The sequence below is a fragment of the Ochotona curzoniae genome, unplaced genomic scaffold (genome assembly GCF_017591425.1).
Source record: "Ochotona curzoniae isolate NIBS_2020 unplaced genomic scaffold, NIBS_Ocur_1.0 contig_4064, whole genome shotgun sequence".
NCBI lineage: Eukaryota > Metazoa > Chordata > Mammalia > Lagomorpha > Ochotonidae > Ochotona > Ochotona curzoniae.
This window is the reverse complement of record NW_024466107.1, coordinates 1225616-1246569: the sequence shown is the minus strand read 5'-3', so window position 1 is coordinate 1246569 and position 20954 is coordinate 1225616. Positions and strand designations below refer to the sequence as shown.

Here is a 20954-nt window from a genome sequence, read left to right as displayed (position 1 = left end):
GGGAAGTCTAGGGGTGTTAAAGCTCTTTCAAATGTGTTCTTGAAGGAGCACACCCATTTTCCAAAATGGAAACTTTTAACAAAGCAAATAAAGACACTGACAAAACACTGCCCTTGCTCGCTGCTGGTCTGTGCACTTCTGAATGCACGGAGTGAGCACGCACTGCTGCCTCTTCTTCCTGGCAAGCAGCAGCCCAGCTCACAGCCGCTGTCAGTGCTCTTTCTGGGGGCTCTTGTGTGCTGTTATGCACAAGGTCTCTAAGGTCTTAGTTGCTCTAATTGACAAGTACAGGAACAGAGTCTCAGAAGAGCTAAGCGAATTTCCCATCAGCGCCAATGACGCATGAGCAGAAGAGCTAAGCGTTGAACTCTGCTCTATCTTTTGTTCACATTGTACCATTGTGCAGCAATATGCGAAAGCACAAAGTGTGTATAGAACATATCCAAGGGAATGCAGCCAGACCAGCTAAAGACTGGCCAACACAGTCCTCACTCTTGTGCTCTGTTCTCATTCCGCTGCTGGATTCCCAAGACAGCGCGTGATCTTGAGCAGATCATGCCCACCGTAGACACATCTTTGGATTGCAGGCTGCAAAGACTCCATGCCAGCCACCAAAAGCAAGGGGAGTTTCAATGGGGCACATAAGACTCCTAGACTCTGTGGGAAGGCTGGAAGGTAGACAGAAAGTGGGCGGCTCCAGGAGACTGGGCAGTTGGAATGAAACCATCTGTTACCAGAACAGATTGGCCAGCAGTCTCTGGTTATCTCGGTGTGGATCAGAGAGTATTCAATTGGGGAAGAGACAACATCCCTGAAGAAAACATGTCCTGGTGCTGGGCTGCTGGGCAATACACCTGTTAGGGCACCACTGGGCTGCTGGGCTACACACCTGTTAGGGCACCAAGGGCTGCTGGGCTACACACCTGTTAGGGCACCACTGGGCTGCTGGGCTACACACCTGTTAGGGCACCACTGGGCTGCTGGGCTACACACCTGTTAGGGCACCAAGGGCTGCTGGGCTACACACCTGTTAGGGCACCATAAGTTGCAGCATGCGTTCTCAGGTTGTGCAAAGCGCAGCACTAATGAACGAACTTCACGCAGGCCTCCTCCCCCCTGCATCTCTTAGGCACCATGTACCTGAAAGGCAGAGAGCTGCCATCCTCTGGTTCACTCCCCAGAATGGTTGTCACGGCTAGGGCTGGGCCAAGGTTGAAGCTGAGAGTCAGGAATTCAACCTAGGGCTCCCCTCTGGGTGACAGGAAGCCAGGTGGCTGAGCCATCGCTGCTGCATTCCAGCGTCTGCTTTGGCAGGAAGCTGAAATCAGGCACAAGAGCCGGGAAATGAACGCTGGTCCTCTGGTATGGAAGATGGGCCTGGGCCACCCTCAGACTGAACACCTGCTGTAGATACCCCTCTTGTTTAGCTAGCCATCACATCTCCCTGCTTGTGCTTGAAGATCCCTAAAGACAGATTCCAGCACCGTGACAGCTCTGCTCCCAGTGCTGCAATGGGAGGCTGCTGTTGTGTTGCATGGCTTTGTTGCCTGTCTACATGTCAATGACTCCAATATCCATAGTCCCACCCCCTACCTCCTAAAGTGCTTTCAAGAACCCAGAACTAGGAGTTCGGTGTTATGGAATAGCATGTTGATCTGCTTCTTCTATCTTGTGCGAGTGTCCATTAGCGTCTCCGTGGCTCCCCTTAAATGCTGCCTCCCTGTTAATGCACCAGGGAAGGTATCAGAAGGCTGCCCCAGTGTTTGGGTCCCTAGAGGCTGTGTAGAGTTCCAACTTAGCCAACCTCGGCCATTGCGGCCAACTTGGGAGTGGATCAGTTATTGGGAGATCTCTCTCTGTAACTCTGCTTTTCAAATGAATAAATATTTTTTAAGAAATATAAAGGATCCCAGGGTGATATCCTAGTGGTTAAATCTCCCCCTTGCATGTGCCAGGATCCCATAAGAACTCCAGTTATTGTTCCAGCTGTTCCATTTCCCTTCCAGCTCCCTGCTTGTGGCCTAGGAAAGCAGTCAAGGCTGGCCTAGTGCATCAGGACCCTGCACCCACATGGGCAATCCAGAGGGAATTCTTGGCTCCTGGCTTCAGATTGGCTCAGTTCAGCTCAGTTCCAGCCGTAGTGGCCACTTAGGGAGTGAAACAGTTGATGGAAGATCTTTCTCTGTGTCTCCTCCCTATAAATCTGTCTTTCCAATTTAAAAAAACCTTTAAAAAAGAAAAACAAATCTAGAAATAGAACTCTCTAATCCACACACACACCCCCAAGCTTCAAGCCCAGACCTCAACATATCTTCTCAAATTCTCGTTCCAAGCCAAGCTCACCCCTGGATTGTACCTCCCAGCTCTGCCATGCCTTCAGCAGCATTTGTCCACCTTCCTTGCACCACTCTCCACCAACCCCCACTGACCCCAGCCACTGCAGGGCCTCTGCTCTTCGCCTCACCAACCCATTCTCCACACAGCAGAACATCTCTGCAACAGGAGCCATTGTTACCGGGCTTAACGCCTTTGCCACTACCACTGCCTGTGCCACGCAATGCCAGCTTGCAACCATGGCTCCAGGGTCCTGAGACTTCAGCTTCTCCCCGTCTCTCCCAAGTCCTCTGCCCAAAGCCCTCTAGCTCGCTGTCCTTCATCTCCCCCACCTCTCTTTCACACCAAGGCTGTTCTCGCTCTGTTGCCCTGAAGCTCCCTTCTCCCAACTCTTCCAGTAGCTGTCTCCGCTGTTCCTTTAGCTCAGCTCTCCTCTCTTTAAGAGGCGCCTCCCAGAGCTGCAGCCCCTCCTCAGCTCCTGGGGAGAGTGTGTGTTGATGGAGTGCTTCCCAGATGTGGTTAGTCATGCGTGCCTCTTCAATTAAAAAATAAAAGATTTATTTTTATTAGAAAGTCAGATTTATGAAGAAGAAAAATGTAAAGAAAGATCTTCCATCCATTGGTTCACTTCCCAAATGGTTGCAACAGCTGGAGCTGAGCCAATCCAGAGCCAGGAGCCAGGAGCTTCCTCCAGGTCTCCCATACAGATGCAGGATCTCAAGGCTTTGGACCATGCTTCACTGTTTTTCCAGACCATAAGCAGGGAGCTGGATGGGAAGTGGAACAGCTGGGACACAAGCCCATACAGGATGAAAGTGCTTGGAGGTGGAGGATTAGCAGTTGAGTCATCACATTGGGCCCTTCTAATTTCTAACAAGATTGTGGGGTGTTCCTGGCATTGTTATACTCCTCTCAAAAGCGAGTCAGATAATCACAAGAAGTAGATTTAACCCTGTGTCTTCAGCTTCAGTCTGGCCTCGTAACCAGCACGGCACCTGCCTCTCTCATGACGCCTGTGTGTCTCTTCCTAGCGCTGTTAGAGTCTAGACATTGAATTATTCCTTGTACTATCAGCCTCCTCCTTAGACTACAAGCAAGCTGGGATCAGAGCTCTGTCCATCACTGGATCTCCAGCGCAGCCACGTACAAATGTTCACCCAACACTGGAGAACACAAATAAACAAGAACCATGGTGGATTTGGGGATGGGAAACGGAAGCACCGATACCATGGCTCCCTGGTTTTCACAACAACCTGTGTGGCCATGGGTGATATGAGCAAATCTTTTTATTTACCTGATTGGCTAACACTGCGTATGTTTCTCTTTTTTTTTGCAGAACAGATTTACTATGCTGGTCCCATCAATAATTCTGAATTTGACATTCCCCAGGTAAAGTTTGGGTTTTCTGCTTTGGTTTGCCATCTGATTGCGGTGCTGAACAGTTTGTTTTTCTTGGAAAGAATGAAGGGATGACCAGCAGGGGAAGAAGAGGAAAAAGAGAAAACAGAAGTTTAAAATCGGGGAGGCTGGCCCTTGAGTGCTGGGAGGCGCTGCTGGGGCCCCCACGTCTCACGCCCTGGTGCTTGGGTCCAAGGCCCAGCTCTGCTCCGGAGTCTGGCTTCTGACTGATGCACATCCCTGGGAGGCGGCAGGATGGCTCAAGTCGTTGTGTCCTTGTCACCTGTTTGGATGACCTGGGTGGAGTTAACTCCTGGCTCAGCCCTTGGCCAGCCCTGACAGTTAAGGGCCAGGCAAATGGAGTAAATGCTTCCTAAAGCAGTTACCCAGCAGGAGGTATTTAGAAACGCTTGGCTCAGTGGCCTGGTCCCACATAGAGGATGCTGGTGTCTGCAAGGCTCAGGGGCTGCAGCTTCTTGGGGCCTGGGGCTGCTCCTTGCACACTGTGGCCATGTGCTGACGAGGCCAGCAACAGGTGGCCACCAAGTTCAGAAACACTCACCAATGAGGTTACAATTCCCTTACCTATTCCTCTGCACTCAAAGTTAGGCAACTTCGCGAGGCCAGGCTGCTAGGACATAGCAATAACGTTGGAATAGACTGCACCTGGCAGAGTCATAGGGCGTTACAGGAGAAGGGTCACAACCTCCACCACGGGACACTTTTGTCTTCCTTTCCAATCCATCCTTTCAATGCTACCAAACCTGGCTCTGACGCAGAAACAATCTTCTGGGGTCGCTTTAGCCCAGCCTCTGGGTTCATTTTTTGTTGCTGTTTGTTTTTCATTATTTACTTAATTTCATTTTTTTGAAAGAGAGAAAAAAACAGAGATGCACAGAGAGAAAGAGAACTCACTATTCACTCCCTGGATGAATACTACCACAGCCAGGCTGGGCCGAGCTGAAGCCAGCGTCCCGGAACTCAGTCCAGGTGTCCATGTGGATGGCAGGAACCCAAGCATTAGAGCTATTCGTGTTGCCTCCAGGGTGTGCAGTGGCAGGAAGCTGGGCCCAGGCATCCCAGTGCAGGCTCTGACTGTCCCATGCACTGCTGGGCCCAGGCATCCCAGTGCAGGCTCTGACTGTCCCATGTACTGCTGGGCCCCGTCCTCCTAGCACCTGCTCCCATACCAGCTGGGGCCACAGCCCGTTGTCCACCTGCTAGCCCCCATCCTCCTAGCACTGCTCCCATACCAGCTGGAGCCACAGCCCGTTGGCCGCCCGTTGGCTCCCGTCCTCCTAGCACCTGCTCCCGTACCAGCTGGGGGCCACATATCCATCCTTTTTGCACACTTCTTGCTTGCATTCTCTTTCAGTTCATAATCTAAGACCCATCCCTGAACATATTGTATCTGGTGTCAGATCTAGAGAGCAATACTGAAAAATTCAATTGGTTTTAATCGTTTTGTGGGGTGTCTGCTTCGATAGAAACAGAGTTCAAAATAGATTATGAGGATGGAGGAGGCGGAGGAGGGAAATGAGAGGGTGGAGGAGGAATACAATCCGGGTCGATCTGAGCTGGTCTTGCTCTCGCTTTTAGACCATCCTGCTTTAGTTCTTAACACTGCACTTAAAACTGCAGCTGCTTGGCAGTTGCACAGTTAGACTCGTGGGAGCCTAAGGAATCCTCAAGTTGAATGACACCTTAGGATTGCTCCAATCAATGCTCCCCCGAAGGCATCTTCCAGAGCTGAGCCTGGCTCGCTCTCAAGCACAGTTGTAAGTGTTGGGGAATCTACTCCCTGCTGAACCTCAGCTAATCCCTGGGAAGCTGTTCCCTTCAAAGCTGTTCCCTTCAAGGATCTGGCCTCCTCTCTCTACAGCCCCTACGGTTTCCTTACTGCCTTTCCTCCAAATGTGGGGGGACTGCCACGTCTTCCCCATAGCTTCCTGCCCTCCTCACCTTCCCACAAACACACCTCTGTCAGATCTTTGTCTCAGAAATCCTCGACTCCTCTACTTAAGCCAGCACTCGCCCAACCCACCCAGTGCACTCAGCTGCCCTCTTCCTGTTTGCCATCTGATGCCCATCCGGGTCAGTTGTCACATGGATCAGCCAAGCCGGCCAGGCAGGGTGCCGCTGTGCCTTGTTCAATCCCTCTTCAAACCTTGTCCTGCACGCGGGAAGAGCTGGCTCCATGCAGTTCCCTCCCAATCCTTACGGAATAAATTCCAGGACCCCTGTAGATACCATAACCCAACAGGAAGGGTTAGTGTTTGCATAGAATCTTTGCACATATTCCCATATGCTTTACGTCATTTCTAAAAAGCTTATCACGCAGAATACAGTGCCATGCCACTTGAGTCATTATTTTACTGCATTGTGCAACAGCAACAAGTCTCTATATGTTTGGTACAAATGCATTCTAAGCATTCTTCCAGGCCTTGTGCACTGGCATAAGCAAGTGAAGCCTCTGGCTGTGGTGCAGCATCCAACGCAGGTGTCAGTTCCAGTCCTGGCAGCTTCACTTCCTGTCCAGCGCCCTGCTAACGGCATGGGAAAGCGGCAGAGGATGGCCCAGAGAAGCTCCTGGCTCAGGGCTTCAGACCAGCCAGCCTTGGTTGTTGCAACCATTTGTGGAGTGAACCAGTAGATGGGAGACTGTCTCGCTCTTCCGCTCCTTCTGTAACTGCACCTTTCAAATAAAAAATAGTACATTTAAAAACATATACATATAATTTTTATATATATATCATCAATCACATGCTGATGATTGAAGCCACGGGTATGGAGGGCTGCCTGCTTGTTAAAGCAGCATCCTTAACACATTCTCTGTGTCTCCTACAGGGAAAGTACGAGATTTTGCTGGAACTGTACAATGAACACCGCTCTATCGTGGCCTGCGCCAATGCTACTGTCCTCTGCTCCTGACTGACCTGTGCTACAAGTCCCACCTCTTTGGAACTCCCGGTTCCCTGGACTGAGCCTGCCGTGGAAGAACTAGACAACAATGGAATCTCTAGAAGAAAATGCCCCACACCCCCTGGAAAGTGCAGCTGCAACCTCCAGCCCGGGGTTAAATGTCTGCAAACTTTCCAGGTGTCATGAAGCCCCTGAAACTATGTGCTCCATATGAGCCCCTTGGTAGCCCCTGAGGGAGGAAGGGAGAGAGAGAGAGAGAGAGAGAGAGAGAACTGACCCTTGATGGGGCTGAACACCCAGGAACACAGCAGTCTCACCAGGGATGTGAACTGGGAGAAAATGAGCGTTCTTTGTCCTCCAATCAGGTCTTCCCTTTGCCCCCGTCATACACCTCCAACTCTGCCCTTGTACTCCCAAAAGTTGACAAAGTTTTGCTGGTTCAGAAATCGCTGGCAGAAGCACCAGCATCCCTGTCACTGGTTGGCACCCTGGCAGAGCATGAGAACTAAAATCAGGTCTAGAACTGGAGGCCAGGGGCCAGCAGGTATTGAACCCGCAGCCTCAAGCCAAGCTCTCTGAGTAATCATGGGCCGGGGAGTGGGGGCAAGGGATTGTAGCAGATACTGAAAATGACCAAGCAATCTAAAATTCCAAGAACTTCATCTCTCTTGGGAAGAGATACTGCTCTTTCAAAAAAAGAAATAAATGTTCGTTTGTTTTTTTAAAGGAAGAGTACAGCCTTGTGGCACCACAAGTTAAGCTGCCATTCGCAAAACTTACAACTCAGGCATCCCTTATGAAGGTCCCAACTGCTCCATTCCTGATCCAGCTTCCTGTTGACACACCTGGGAGGGCAAGGGTGGGTGTTCTAAGATATTTGGGCCCTTGCTACCAGGTGGGAAACCCAGGTGGAGTGCCTGGCTCCTGGCTTCAGGCTAGCCCATACTCGGCTAGTGTAGGCTTTTGAGGAGTGAACCAGCAGATGAAAAATCTCTCTCTCCCTCCCTCCCTCTCCCTCTCTCTCCCCTTTTCTCTCTCCCTCCCTCTCTTTCCTTCCCTCTCTTTCTCCCTCTCTCTACCACTCCCTCCCTCCCCCTCTCCCTCTCTCTCCTTTTCTCTCCCTCTCTCTCCCTCCTTCTCTCTCTCCTTCTCTCTCCCTCTCTCTTCCTTTTTCTCTCTCCCTCCTCTCTCTCCCTCTCTCCCCTGTCTCTTCCCCTGTCTCATGCCCCTCTGCCTTTCAAGTAAATGAGATGATGCTACTGCACCAAGCACAATTAAAGAGCAGGTGTCTGACATGGTGGTTAAGACCCCACTCAGGGCCCTAACCTGAGTGCCTGGGTGTGAGTCCCAGCTCCTCTCCAGATCCCAGCTTCCTGCCTGCCTAGGAGGCAGCAGCAATGGTGCAGCCACCTGGGCTCCCGCCACCCGCACAGGGAGACCCAGATGGAATTCAGCCTGGCCCAGCCCTGGCTCTGGCAGGCATGGGGAGATCTCTGCCTCTTCCTCTCCCCCTTTCTAAAAACATAAAGGGCTCCCACGCTGTGTCCTCCGTAGCTGAGCTGAGAAGCAAAGACAGGGCCTGCTGGCTCCCCCCAAACCAGCTCAGATACCTGAGCCAGTACCCACTGCCTTCCTGGGCACAGAAGCAGGGAGCTGAATTAAAGGAGAGCAGCTGAGACTTGAGCTCCTAGGGGCTCCTGGCACCACAGCCAGGCGCTTCACCCGAGCATGCACCATCACTGTGTCCTGGTGAGAGCCCCATTTCCTGACCCCTCCAGAGCTCTTGCGTCACCAGGAAGCCCAGCCCCACCCCTAAGCCCACATTCCCTGCAGGTTCTGAATCAGTCCCCTGGTGCCCGGTGCCTGGCTTGCTTCTACCCATCACTGAATGTGTTAGGCTTTGGACCAAGAATGTCCTGAGACACCTGCCACAGCTCTGCGAAGCGCTGAAGGAACCGCCCCCCCGCCCCACCCCGAAGCAGGGGCTCCTGCAGAAGCAGCCCCATAGCCAGGCCCAGAGAGCCCAGAAGAAAATGTGTATCTTTAAACTAAGCTTGTTTCCTGCAGATAAAGACACACACCCAAGAAGCAGAGAATGAAATGTAACATCTGCAAATCTAACAGTGATTTCCCCCTTCTGGGAAAAAGAACCCAAAATAGCTGGCGGGAGAACAGAATGGGCCCGTCCTGAGCCCCACTGGGACTTGTCAGGGAGAACTCATCAGCTCAGTAGGTCAAGTTCAGAGCTGGCCTGCTGTCATTCCTGTACTCAGGCAGCAGAACAAGTTGCTGCCTGCTCTGCCCCGACCGAGTAAGCAAGGATCTTAAAGGAGGGGGAAGAGCAGTCTTACATCTACTCTGGAAATACCGGTGGGTTTGGTTCAGAAGCCTCCAGTCACTGTAGACGTTTGCGCCCAGGGGCCAGTGTTATGGCTGTGCCAAAATTCCCTACGGGCACTGGTTAGTGTCCGAGCTGTTTGCCTGTAACCCAGCTCCCTGCCAACAGCCTAGGAAACACAGCAGAAGATGCTTCAAGTGTTGGGCCCCAGCCACACACACAGAGTACCTGGATGACGCCCCTGGCTCCTGGCTTTGGCCTGCTCCAGCACCGGCTCTTGTGGCCACCTGGGGAGTAAGCCAGTACATAGACCTGCCCCCTCTCTTGGTAACTTTGACTTCCCAAAATAAATAAATCTTCAAAACCCATTGCTGTTGTCTTTGTATGGGCCTGGAACTCGGGCCTCCCTGTGGCCCAGTGTGAGCAATCTCTCACGTGATTAGCATCGAATAGCTAAGACATACTCCTCACAAAGCAGTGCGGTTCATTTTGCCTCATGGTTCCAGAGGTTCACTGTTTGACAAGAAACTGCTTCCCTGAAATCTTTTTTTAAAATTTATTTTACTTATTTAAAAGGCAGACTGATTCATGCCCACCCTCAAATGAACACAATGACCGAGGCTGGGTCGGACAAAAACCAGGAGCCAGAAGCTCCATCTGCGTCTCCCACGTGCCGGCAGGGGCCCAAGCACCTGAGCCATTCTCCCTCGCTTTTCCAGGCACATTGACGGGGAGCTGGATGGAAAGTGGGGAGCCGGGACTTGAACTGGTATTGCAGGAAATGTCTGGCCCTTCCCTCAGCATTTTTTGGAGCTCATAGTTCAGGGATCCTGGGAACATCCCTCCATCCGAGGCCTCATCAAGCTAAGTTCACACAGAAGAGATCCAGGCTCAGGATCAGGCAGCCTCTGACGTGGTCCCTGCTGGGGCCAGCAGATGGCATGGCAGGCCTTGTGCCCAGGGATAAGAGAGGGAGGCCGGGTCTGCATCAAGCTCTGCAGACAAGCCTCTGCCAAGATGCCCCTTCCAGGGATGCACCCCAGCTCACCCTCTTAGCACCGTCCTCATACGATCTTGCGGGTTTTAGCACCCACAAACTGAAAGCCATTTCAAACCACAGCACACAGCTTCTGCTGAACATGTGTGATGAAACCAGGTTCTTCCCTTCAACATCTCCAGCTCCCAAGTCTGCAGGAAATGAGCGTGCGCATCAGGCTTCCTCCAGCCGAGCGCGTTGTCTTCCCCTCAGCGGAAATTCTTCTGGGTTCCTCTGAAACACAGCCAAGGATGGGAAAATGGAAAACATCGCTGCCCTGGAAGCTTGTATCGTGTGTGTGAGACTTCCCCTCTTCTTCCTGAATGAAAAAGAATGCGAGAAGGAACCACAGGATATTACTTAGTATTGCTTAAATAATCGAAGGAATGCAGCAAGAATGCCACCTAAGCCCCGACTACAGACAAGACAGCGTGTGAGTGCAGGCAGCGCGTCCGAGAAGGCAGAGGGAAACCTGAGCCTGACAAGCTTTTTAAAAGCTGACACTGAATTGAGGTTGTTTTTTTTTTTTTTTTCCCAGTCCTTAGGAGGCTAATTCAACATGCACCTGTGACCCGGCCCTAGCCGAGCCTGTGAACTGGGGTTCCAGGCTGCCAGGCTTTCTGTCCGACACGACCTTTGATGTTGGGTTGGGGTTCATGAAGGAGGTACGTGTTATAATTTCAGTTGTGATTCTGCAGAATATGTTGACTCAAACATCACACAAGGCAAAACTAAAGGAAAGCTTAGAAAGAGCTACATCGGGCCCAGCACAGTGGCTAAATCCTCACGTGGCAAGTGCGAGGATGCTGGACTCTCTGCCATTGTCCATGCCCACAGTGATGGACATCTGACTGTGTATGAAGAACTACACCATAGTAATAATATAGGGGAACTCAGTGGGGGAGGGAAGGAACTTGGGGAGGAGTAAGGGGAATTCAAGAGCCTTTGGAACTGTATCATAAAATGATAATAAAAACTACTTTGATTAAAAAAAAAAAAAAGGTTGGGCCTGGCGTGGTGGCATAGCAGCTAAAGTCCTCTCCTTGAGCATGCCTGGTTCCTGTATGAGTGCTAATTCGAATCCTGGCGGCCCCACTTCCCATCTTGCTCCCTGCTTGTAGCCTGGGAAAGAGGTCGAGGATGCCCCAAAGCCTTGGGACCCTACACCCTTTTGCGAGACCCAGAAGAGCTCCTGGCTCCAGGCTTCGGATCAGCTCAGCTCTGGCCATTGTGGTCACTGGGGAGTGAACAATCGGAGGATCTTTCTCTGTCTTTCCTCCTCTCTGTATATCTGACTTTGCAATAAAAATGAATAAAATCTTAAAAAAAAAAAAAAAAGAAAGGTCCATTCACTATGCCATCTCTTCAGGATAGACTTGGGGTGCACAAGTGATGAAGGTGGCACTGTGGTGTGGGTGGGCACCTGGGCACAGGGGCAGGTGAATGGGGCAGCCTGGTGTTCTGTTTATCCTCTGCCAGCCTCCAGGGTTTGTGGCAGAGCCTTGAGGGCAGAGGAGCCACAACCAGGAGCTAATTTCACACAGAACACAGAGAAACCCCAGGGCTGCTGTAACACCAGTGGGGAGGGGCGGGGGAGACGGTCAGGGACAGGATGGCACAAGGGCGAGAGGGTAAGACATGGCATGGCTGGCTTGTTCCAAGTCCCTGAGAGGTGGAAGCAGCCAAGGGAGAAGGGATGACCAGCCAGACCAGGGCATCGGGGCACAGCTCCTAAGCTCCATGACACCCCCCAAAACAGCCATGGGAGAAGTTGGGGAGCAAGACTTCACTCCCTCAGAGTTGTAGCCGAATGAGGGGACCCCATTCCCATACCCAGCACTCCACCCTGGCTCCTTTTGTTTCCCCCCATGCACACCATCTGCAAGTCCACTTGGCAGCACCCACGCTGCCCGGTGCTTTCCCAGCCAGCTTTCCCATTGCTCCTGTGGGCTCCCTTCTCACGCTGCCACTTCCATGAGCATTAGATGCACAACTAGAGCAGGCAAACTTGCTGGATTTTAGTGCCCACTCTGTCCTGGGCTGGGGCTCCTTGTGAGTCCTCAGTGTGCCCAACCTTGCCCACTCTGTCCTGGGCCAGGGCTCCTTGTGAAGTCCTTGGTGTGCCCAACCTTGCCCACTCTGTCCTGGGCTGGGGCTCCTTGTGAGTCATCGGTGTGCCCAACCTTGCCCAGCCGTGCAGATCAACCTTGGGAACCTTCTCTTGCCACATGGCATATGTGGAAGAAAGAGGGTTAAACAAGGGAAAGCTTCTGCTCCAAGACTCCGCTCGATTCCCCATCTTCCCCAGTCCCCTCCTGACCACTAGCCAGCAATCGCTGTCCAGACTTACAAAGGAAACATCCCAGCTAAGAGTTATTGTGAAGGCAAGCCTGCCCAGCGCAGCACACACTAGCTTCCCGGTTAATCTTGCCTGTGCGCCATCATTTCTGGCCACTTGCTTCATAACCCAACAGCCTTCTTCTTCTTCTGATAGAAACCTTTGCTCTGTCCTTTTCCAGCTATCCCTCCGTGCAAGATGCGGCCCTTTCTGAATGCCCAGCTGTGTTCAGGTTCGTCTCTGGGGTTTGCCCTTGCCTTCACTGTGACCTGACACTGGAAAGATCCCACTGCCATTCCTGGCTTACTGACCATAAACCACCTGAGGGCAGAAACAGGATCTTACTCACTTCTGAACAAATCCCCAGCACTGGGTTCAAACATGTGAGTGAAATGGTCTGAGGCAGAACAAGGATGCTGGTAGTGTGGCACATCCCCAGGGTTTCTGTAACTGACTGCCACTCGGTGCATGGCTGAGCACAATGCCAGGTGTTATCTCACAGACACTTAAAATCCAGGTGTCACCAAGGGGTGCCCGGGGGCATGCTCCCCTTGAAGGCACCAGGGAAGGACCCGTCCTTGTCTTGTGCCTGGCTTCTGGCAGCCACACGTAGCCTTGGCTGGCAGCCACATCCCTCCAGTCTTCCAGCTTTGCCTTCCACTCTCCCAGCCGATCTGCACACCAGCTTCCTTCTGTGCCCGCCTCTCTCTGGTTCCTAATTCCACCCCCTTCTAATGAAGCCAGCACTCACACTGGATTGTGACCATCCTAATGGCTTCATTTTGATTGTATTACCTCTCTGAAGACCTTCTGACTACTGAGCCTTAGCAACATCTCTCCTGGACAATGCGTGCACTGAAACATGTGGGTAATTGCACTTGTTCCTTATGGCAATCCCATGAACTGGGTAGTATCATTCCCATTACCCATGATTAGGACACTGAGACTCAACCAGACATCCAAGGCAGATCTATCGACTCCAGTCACTAGTAAGTGGTGAGGCCAAATTTAGCACTCAACGCATCCATGAATTTAACCCTGGGGTGAAGCCCACCATAGACTTGGGAGCCACTCGACCCTGGACAAGCAGCCCCGGGGTGGAGATCACCATGGACTCAGGAGCCACAACGCCACCTAAAACTGTATGACCTCTGTTTCCACACTTACTAAATATGGACCAGGACAAGACCTATGTCTTCTTGACATTTGGCTATAAAATAAAACAGTTAGCACCTAAGGGGTAGCACAGGGATTTAGAAAAAATGAGCAATGTCATGTTGGATGTCGCTCCACGTAGGTCTTCCTAAGCCGAGGTCCTAGGGATAATCCCAGAATTCACTTAGACACAAGGTCTGTATCTCAGGTTTATCTGAGACTGGCAAAGCAGACCCCAGCCTCCGGCCTGTGCAACACCCGTATCTCCTGTCGCTCTCCATCCAGACACAGAGCAGCCAGCCCAACCCCGCCCTCCTGTCGCAGTATCCTGGCATGGCTCTCCTCATCCCCTTCCTTGTCTGTGTCCCTGTTGCAGTTTCACACAAAGCTGGTGGTTGGGCTGCTTTCCTATGACCATGAATCACATAAGACATTTCAGGTCCTTTCAGGCCAAGGATACCTGAAGACCTGAAGCTAGGACAAGAACGGACTGCTCAGCCTTCAATCCCAAGGGAGCAAAGCACTCGCCTTCTACTTTGGAAAGACTCAGTGACTAGCAACGGTCCAGTTCTAAAATTCACTTCCAACCTAGATTCTTTTTCCTTGCAGCTTTTTCTTCTTTCCTTCCATTCTTCTTTCTCTTTTCTTTCCTTTGTTCTCTCCATCTCTCCCTCATGCCTTCTTCTCTATTGTTCCTTCTTTCCTTCCTTTCATCCTTCCTTCTTCCTCCGTCTCTCCCATCCCTTCCTTTCTTCTCCCATTGTTTGTCCTTCACTCTCCTTCCCTCGCTCCTTGCTCCCTTCCTTCCACTCTTTCTGTCCTCACCCTCCTTCCTCTCTATTTCCTGGATTTTCTTCCTGTCTCCCTATCGTATGCATTCTTTCCTTCCTTCATTTTCTTTTTTCCTTCTTCTCTCCTTCCATCTTTCCTTCCTTTATCCTTATCATAACCTGAACTTGAGAACATAGTGCCACTGAAGACGGAGGGATTAAGTCTCAGCCCATTCCTTCTGGACCCTGAGACCTAGGCAAGCTGTTTAATCGCTCCAGGTCTCTGTTTCCTGCTGAATAAAATGAGATGACAGTTCTGCCTCACAGACATTTGTGGAATCTGGCAGGCACTCAGTCAACATCTGCATTTCCTCTCCCATTTTCTTTTTTGAGTCATTAAAACAAGCACATGATTCTTATTTTGTTGACTTATTTGACAGGGAGAGAGAGCGTGTCAGTGTTCCCTCTACTTGTCCACTCCCCAAACTCCTACCAAATGGTTCCCAGATGGATCTGAGACAGCACCCGGGGACCTCCATGAAGGTCTCCAGCACTGACTGGCAGGAATCCAACTACCTAAGCCTTCACCTGCTGCCTCCCAGTGGCAGCATTAACAGGAGTCAGAGCCGGAGCTGGAGCCCCGACTCCAGTGCAGGGGCCAGCATCCCCTGGACCCACTGGCTTCCCAAGCACATGTTCATATGGAACATTCAATCAAGTCAGGAAAATGAAGAACGGCCAGCTTGGGAAGATGAAAAATCTGAAGGAGAGGCATCATTTGTTTACACGGTGACACCAGCTGCTCACTGTCAGAGAACAGCATCAGCAATGGTGCCGCTTAAGTCCTGGATGTGTCGCCAGCGTGTGAAATACTCCACATATTTGAATGAAAACAGAAAGGAGTTGGTTCTGAGTTCATTGTCCTTAACGGGCCAAGAAGAGAACAGGACTCCATGGCTGTTGACCACTGCTTGACGTGCCTCTCCCAACACTTTCACACTGCCTCCAAAGTGTGCATTATTGTGCAAGTCAGCTCTCGCTTCCTTGTTCCTGAAATATTGGCAGCTTTGTTGCTCTCATGGAAACTTGTTCAAAGGTATTCTTCAAATTTCAAACTTTTCTCAGAATGCCTTGTTTGGTTGAAGGATCACAATTCCTTCCACAGAGGATGGGAAAGGGTTCCAGCTCTTCTAGTGGAACAGGAAAACTTGTCTCAGAGAAACCAGAGAGGGTAGATGTTGGTCCTCTTGGGTATTACAATATTGAGGAAGTTCTCTCTCTCTTTCTCTCTCTCTCTCTCTCTCTCTCTCTCACACACACACACACACACACACACACTCAAGCAGGGGATTTGGGATGTCGCTGAAAATCAACACACTGGTTCCAACACCCTAGAATGACACCCACAGCAGGACTGTTTGCTGTAGCTGCAGGGCAAGTGCGACTCAAGTGTCCATCACTGACCAAAACACGGTGTGTGTGCGTGCAGTGCTTCTTCCACTCAGCCTGAAACAGGAAGGAGACTGGGACACGCCACCACCGGGATGTGTCTTGACAGGATGCTCGGCGAAATAAGCCCCTTATTGGACACATACTGTGTGTTTCCTCTTTTACAACGTGCCCGGGATGGTCAAATTCATAGAGATAGGAAGTAGATCGGCGATTGCCAGGGGCCTAGGGAGAGGGAAGAGGGAAGTTGTGACAAAATGGGTACAAATTTGCAAAAAGAGACAATTCTGCAGATGGTAGTGCTATAACAAGGCAAATGCGCTTAATACCACTGGCCCACACGTGATGGAAGCTGGCAAGTGAGATGTTGGGTCATCCCCTTGGGTTGACCATCACCCTGCTCAGAGTGCCTGGGCTCAAAACTCGGCTCTGCTTACCCCATTCCCATTGCCTGCTGATACGTGTGCCCAAAGACAGCAGGCACTGCTTCAGGTGCTTACATGATCCCAGGTGGGATATCTGGACCAAGGGCCCAGTGTTCAGCTTAGGTCTAGTCCAGTCCCAGCCACTGTGGGCATTGGGGAGTGGAGCAGCAGGAGGGGATTTCTACCTCTCTGCACCTGTCCGAATATCTCTACCTCTCAAATAGACAAATTATGTAAAAGTTAAGATGACCATATTTTATATTCTATTTATTTTACCACAATGAAAGTGTCTGAGTTTCTCTGCTTCATCCATTAAGAGGCGAAACAGAAACAGTAAAAGAGAAGCTTTTGCCCTCTTTGCGTGAATTCTGGGTCTGCTTTGACCAGCCGTCCTATTCCTAAAGTCCACCTTGGGCCCTGGGCAGAGGTGCAGTTTGGTCCTTAACCAGCCTGCTTTGCCCTTGGGATCCCAGTACGGTGTGGGTTGATGTTTTCTCCATCACACTCTCCCACCCTTGGTCTCCTCTTTTGGTTCCCCAACAACTTCTGGACAGTCCAGTCCTCCCAGCAGCACCCGTTGCTATCACTCTTCCTTCCACTTCCTGGGTACTGGGAGCTGATTACCTGCCACGAGCTCCTGGTAAGGCACTCACAGAGCCCTGATTCTTAAAATCCAGGCTGTAATTCTAGATCGCATACCTGCCATTCTCTGAATTAAGAGTGCATCTCCGGGTGGCTGAATCTCCCTTAGACACTCCCAGTGTCTTGGCCCCTTTCCAGATTGAAAACAAGAATACACATCTCCCTGCTCTCTCCAGAGCAGCTCACCGGACTGGCCCACACGCCAACAGCAGACACACAGATGCCTGGAAGCAACTGTACTGGAGCTCGACAGAGTCAGGCTCGGCCCGAGTCCCCAAGAGCGCTTGGCTGTCTTGGAAAGTGCAGCACGTGGGGCCCCTCCACTGAGACAGACAGGGCGCCAAGGAGGGAAAAGACCACCTTACCCGCTGGCTCTATTACTATAGCTGAATACCTGGGGCAGGCTACCTTTGCAAGATAATGGGTCATATTAGCACTCTCTGCTGTAGGTATAAGGGCTAAACAGCACACACACACCTAGGGTGAGTGCACCCCAGGCTGCACCTTGCTATGAAGGTGCCTCTAGCTGTCTCCTTGGAAACCCAACACGGTCCGCCCTAATGACCTCATCAAGCAGGGTCGCTTCAGAAGGCTCTCTCCTGCAGTCATCACAGCCTCTCAATGCCATGAACATAATGGAGTGTGCAGTGTGGTGGCACAGCACATGAAACTGCTCCTTGCAACAGCAATCCCGGATCTGAACGCTGCTTTGAGTCCAGACTACTCTGTTCCCAGCCCAGTTCTCCACTAATGCAGCTGCAAAAGCAGTTGGTGACGGCCCAAGTGCGTGAATCCCTGCCAGATGGAAGACCTGGATGGGGTCTGGGTTCCTGGCTTCAGTCTGCCCCAAGCCACTGCCACTACTTGGGGAATGAAACAGGAGGTTGGTCTCTCTCTCTCTCTCTCTCTCTCTCTCTCCTCCCCCATTCCTCCCTCTCTTTCTCCCTGCCTGCCTCCCTCTGTCTCTCCCTTCACTCTGTATTTCAAATAAACATTTTATATATATATATTTTAAAACACAAACTTTGGCAAGTGAATCCCTAGCAGAAACGTAATCATATTCTGAGATGGAGATTTGCAACCCAAGCAGACAGGTTGTGAGTCTGAGAATGGAGATGGAACCTGTGGCAGGCTCTGCACAACACCTGGGCAGAGGAGAAGCCCCATCAGGATGCACTGACATTGTTACCAAACTACTGGGGATCTATTCAGATCATCAACAAAACCCGATGTTGATGGCTTTCTGTTGCTGTAGCAGAATCCCATGTATGGCTGTTTTAAATAAAGGGTTCACTTAGCTCATCTTTTTGCAGGTCCACGGGCCTAACGGCAGCTTTTGCCTGCTTCTGGGATGGCTCTGTGAAGCTGAGCGCAGAGCCGGAGTGAGCACATGGTTAACAGCATCGCAGGGCGTGACAGGAAGCCGGAGAGCAGGGAGAAGCTCGGTCTTGCTTTTCTGGGTCAGCCCCGTCTCCAGGACTAACCAGGCTCCTAAGAGAATGACACTAGCCCTTCCCTAGTTAGTGCCCCCCATTCCCTAGTGGCATTTCCCCAAGCTCTCCCCTTGGAAATTCCACACCTCGCAGCATGGGCCCACCGGGGACAAAGCCCCCAACACGTAAGCCCTCGGGAAATCGTCGCCTTGCGTGCCAACCACTGCTGTGTTTAGCACCTAGCTCAGAAGCTACAGCCCTCTAGCCAGCATTTTCTTAGAACCAGCTGCCTTTTTCATGACTTGAAGAGAAAGAATCAGAGGGATCAGGGCTTGGGGCTCATGCCCACGTGAGGCTTTCCCTCTGCTTGGCCAGCAGCACTAAACCCTGCTGACACCAAGGCTGCCAGGCAGCCTTCCACCTGACTCTTGGAGGAGGGCCGTGGGTGGGATGGGATCAAATCCTAATGTCATGACAGCAGGCAGAGGGTCAGCGTTGGAGCTACAGCGTAGCCATGGACACAATGCCAAGCTTTGAGTGCTCTGGGCCCCCTTGTGTCCCAGTCTCCTGGGCTCAGCTGTGTGCAGGCTCTGTTTGATGCTGTCATCCTGTCACGGTGAGCATTCCCAGGCATTGGGGACACTTCGAGCTCTCACAGCAGCTAAATGAACTCAGTATTCTCATCTTAACAACTGGCCTCTCGTGGATGTGATTTAGGGTGAGCTGATTCAGTTGATTGCAGGGAGAAATGATTGAAATTGAATTTCTAAATTTACCAGCTCAAGAGCAAGAAGTCCCATCTGATGAGGCCGCGCCCAAACTCTCGTCAGTTCCTCAGGAAGCGCAAATGCCACCTCTTGTGCATCCGCAAGATAAAAATGAGGTCAAACTTCAGTTTGCAGAGAAATGATTGAGTGTTAGAAAAAAGCTTCATGAATTATACATTATAGTAAACACAAGTTAGACTCTTCATTTATTTTGTAAGTGTCACTGTATTTCAAAGTAACACCACAAGTAAGGCAGGAAAGTGTGGATTCCTTCATCTGGGTCTGTAACTGGTCCAGTCTTCCTCCCGAACACCCATCCATCAGGTGGCCGAGGAAAGGCAACACACCCACAGAGTGGCTTCCGCCCTGGTCAGGCGAAGATGCTCACACAGCCCCTGTGGTGTTCTTCTCTGCGGGCATGCCACACCTGTGGCCTCTCTTCCTGCGTGAGGGAGGAGTCCTCCTGTGACCTCACGGTGCTACAATGAGGGTATGTGGGAACCCGGTACTGGGTCATTTCTATTGGTCTTCATGTTAAATACACTTAGTCATTTTATTCTTAATTTATCGCTCACATCTAAAATTCCCGTTTGGAGATGGGCATTCAGAACAGCAGGCTAGACACCAATCCAGATGCCCTCATCCTGTCTCCCAGGTCCTAGGTTCAAGTCCCAGCTCAGCCTCTGATGCTCCTGCATGCCCTGGGGGACAGAGGGTGCTGCCTCCAGTACTTGGGTCTGAGTCCTCAAGCCCTGGCTCTGGTCTGGCCCAGCCCCAGCTGCTACCAGCATTTGGAGAGTGAGCCGCTGAGGGCAGATCTCTCACTCTCTCCCTCTTTCAGATAAGCAAGATCCACACCCGGTTACCGTTTCTGATTCGTGTCCTTTGCTTGCTTGTTCAGACTTTCCATCTTTCCACTCACTTCAGCAGGATTTCTCATCACCTCTAGGCGTGTTTTTACAATCGCTGCCTTGAAGTCTTTGTCGGATCCTCTCCTTTTTTTCTTTGGAAGTGGTAGACACGTGTCTCAATTCTTTTTTTCTTCCGAGTCTGCAGGAAGGGAAGGGGAGGGAGCCATTCCTTGCTGCCAGCAGGCTCCCCAGGCATGGGGACGCCTTAGAGACCTGAGTGTAAGAGTGTTCTGAAGATGCTACTGGAGGGGTTTTGGTAGTTCCAAGTCATCAGCCTTTCCAAGGTCTATGGGCCGACCAGTCCACCTCAGTGCATCCACAGGCCCAAGAGCATGTTGTAAAGCTCGGCCAAGAGAGTGGTCCAACCTGCTCTTCTCTGCCTTCCAACAAGGCAATCGATGTCTTCCCCTGGCCCAGATGCACGGCTGTCATATCCCGCTGTGCACGCTGATCACTGCACAGGCTTCAGTAACCGAGAAGGCCCAGTGCCAACACACATAGTCCAAGCGTCGACCACATATCTTGTGATTTTCCCTGTGCCCGGGGTTTGTATCCAGCCGTTTAGTTGGGCAGTCTCCCAAGAAACCTCACTGGGTTGACCTCAAACTTAGCTGTCATGTGCACAGGCTAGTACAGGGTCAGATTGGGTCTGTCACCTACACCAGCCAGCACATAAACCAGTGGATGCAGCTGCCTGGTCAGTTCCTCCTCCAGCCCCTGCAAATTGGGTGCTGCAGCCTAGTTCAGCCCAGCCCGCCACAGGCCCAATCTTGACACACACCAGCACGTACTATGACCCAGTTGGGGTGACCCTCAGAAACCCCAACCAGGCCCACCCTCCAGCTCCAGTTTTTGTGTGTGCTGGCATGGCTCTGCCCTAGCCTGATCCATCCCTCATCCCATCTGGTTCCAGTGCACATCTCCGGGTGCTGCAGTATAGGTCAGCCAGACCTAGACCCAGACTCAGCCCACACGCATGCTGACAGGGGCTGCCACCTTTGTCCAGCCCTATTTGCCACCAGCTCTGGCTCTCATG

The 20954-nt window shown here is 51.5% G+C and overlaps 1 protein-coding gene and 1 long non-coding RNA gene across 2 annotated transcripts in view; one reads left to right on the top strand and one right to left on the bottom strand.

The window, feature by feature from the left end:
- The window catches only part of LY86 (lymphocyte antigen 86), a 54721-nt gene extending 47353 nt beyond the window's left edge, over window positions 1–7368 (top strand). Inside the window, exons 4-5 of the mRNA XM_040984023.1 lie at window positions 3671–3723; window positions 6580–7368. Coding sequence (XP_040839957.1) covers window positions 3671–3723; window positions 6580–6663 — 137 coding nt within the window. The 3' untranslated portion in view covers window positions 6664–7368. The remainder of the gene's footprint in view (window positions 1–3670; window positions 3724–6579) is intronic.
- On the bottom strand, window positions 6400–19102 carry LOC121159034. The gene is made up of 3 exons (XR_005884295.1): window positions 19017–19102; window positions 10041–10262; window positions 6400–6427 (listed from the first exon to the last, which is right to left on the bottom strand). It is a non-coding gene; the product is annotated as an uncharacterized LOC121159034 (long non-coding RNA).
- Window positions 19103–20954: the final 1852 nt, after the last annotated feature.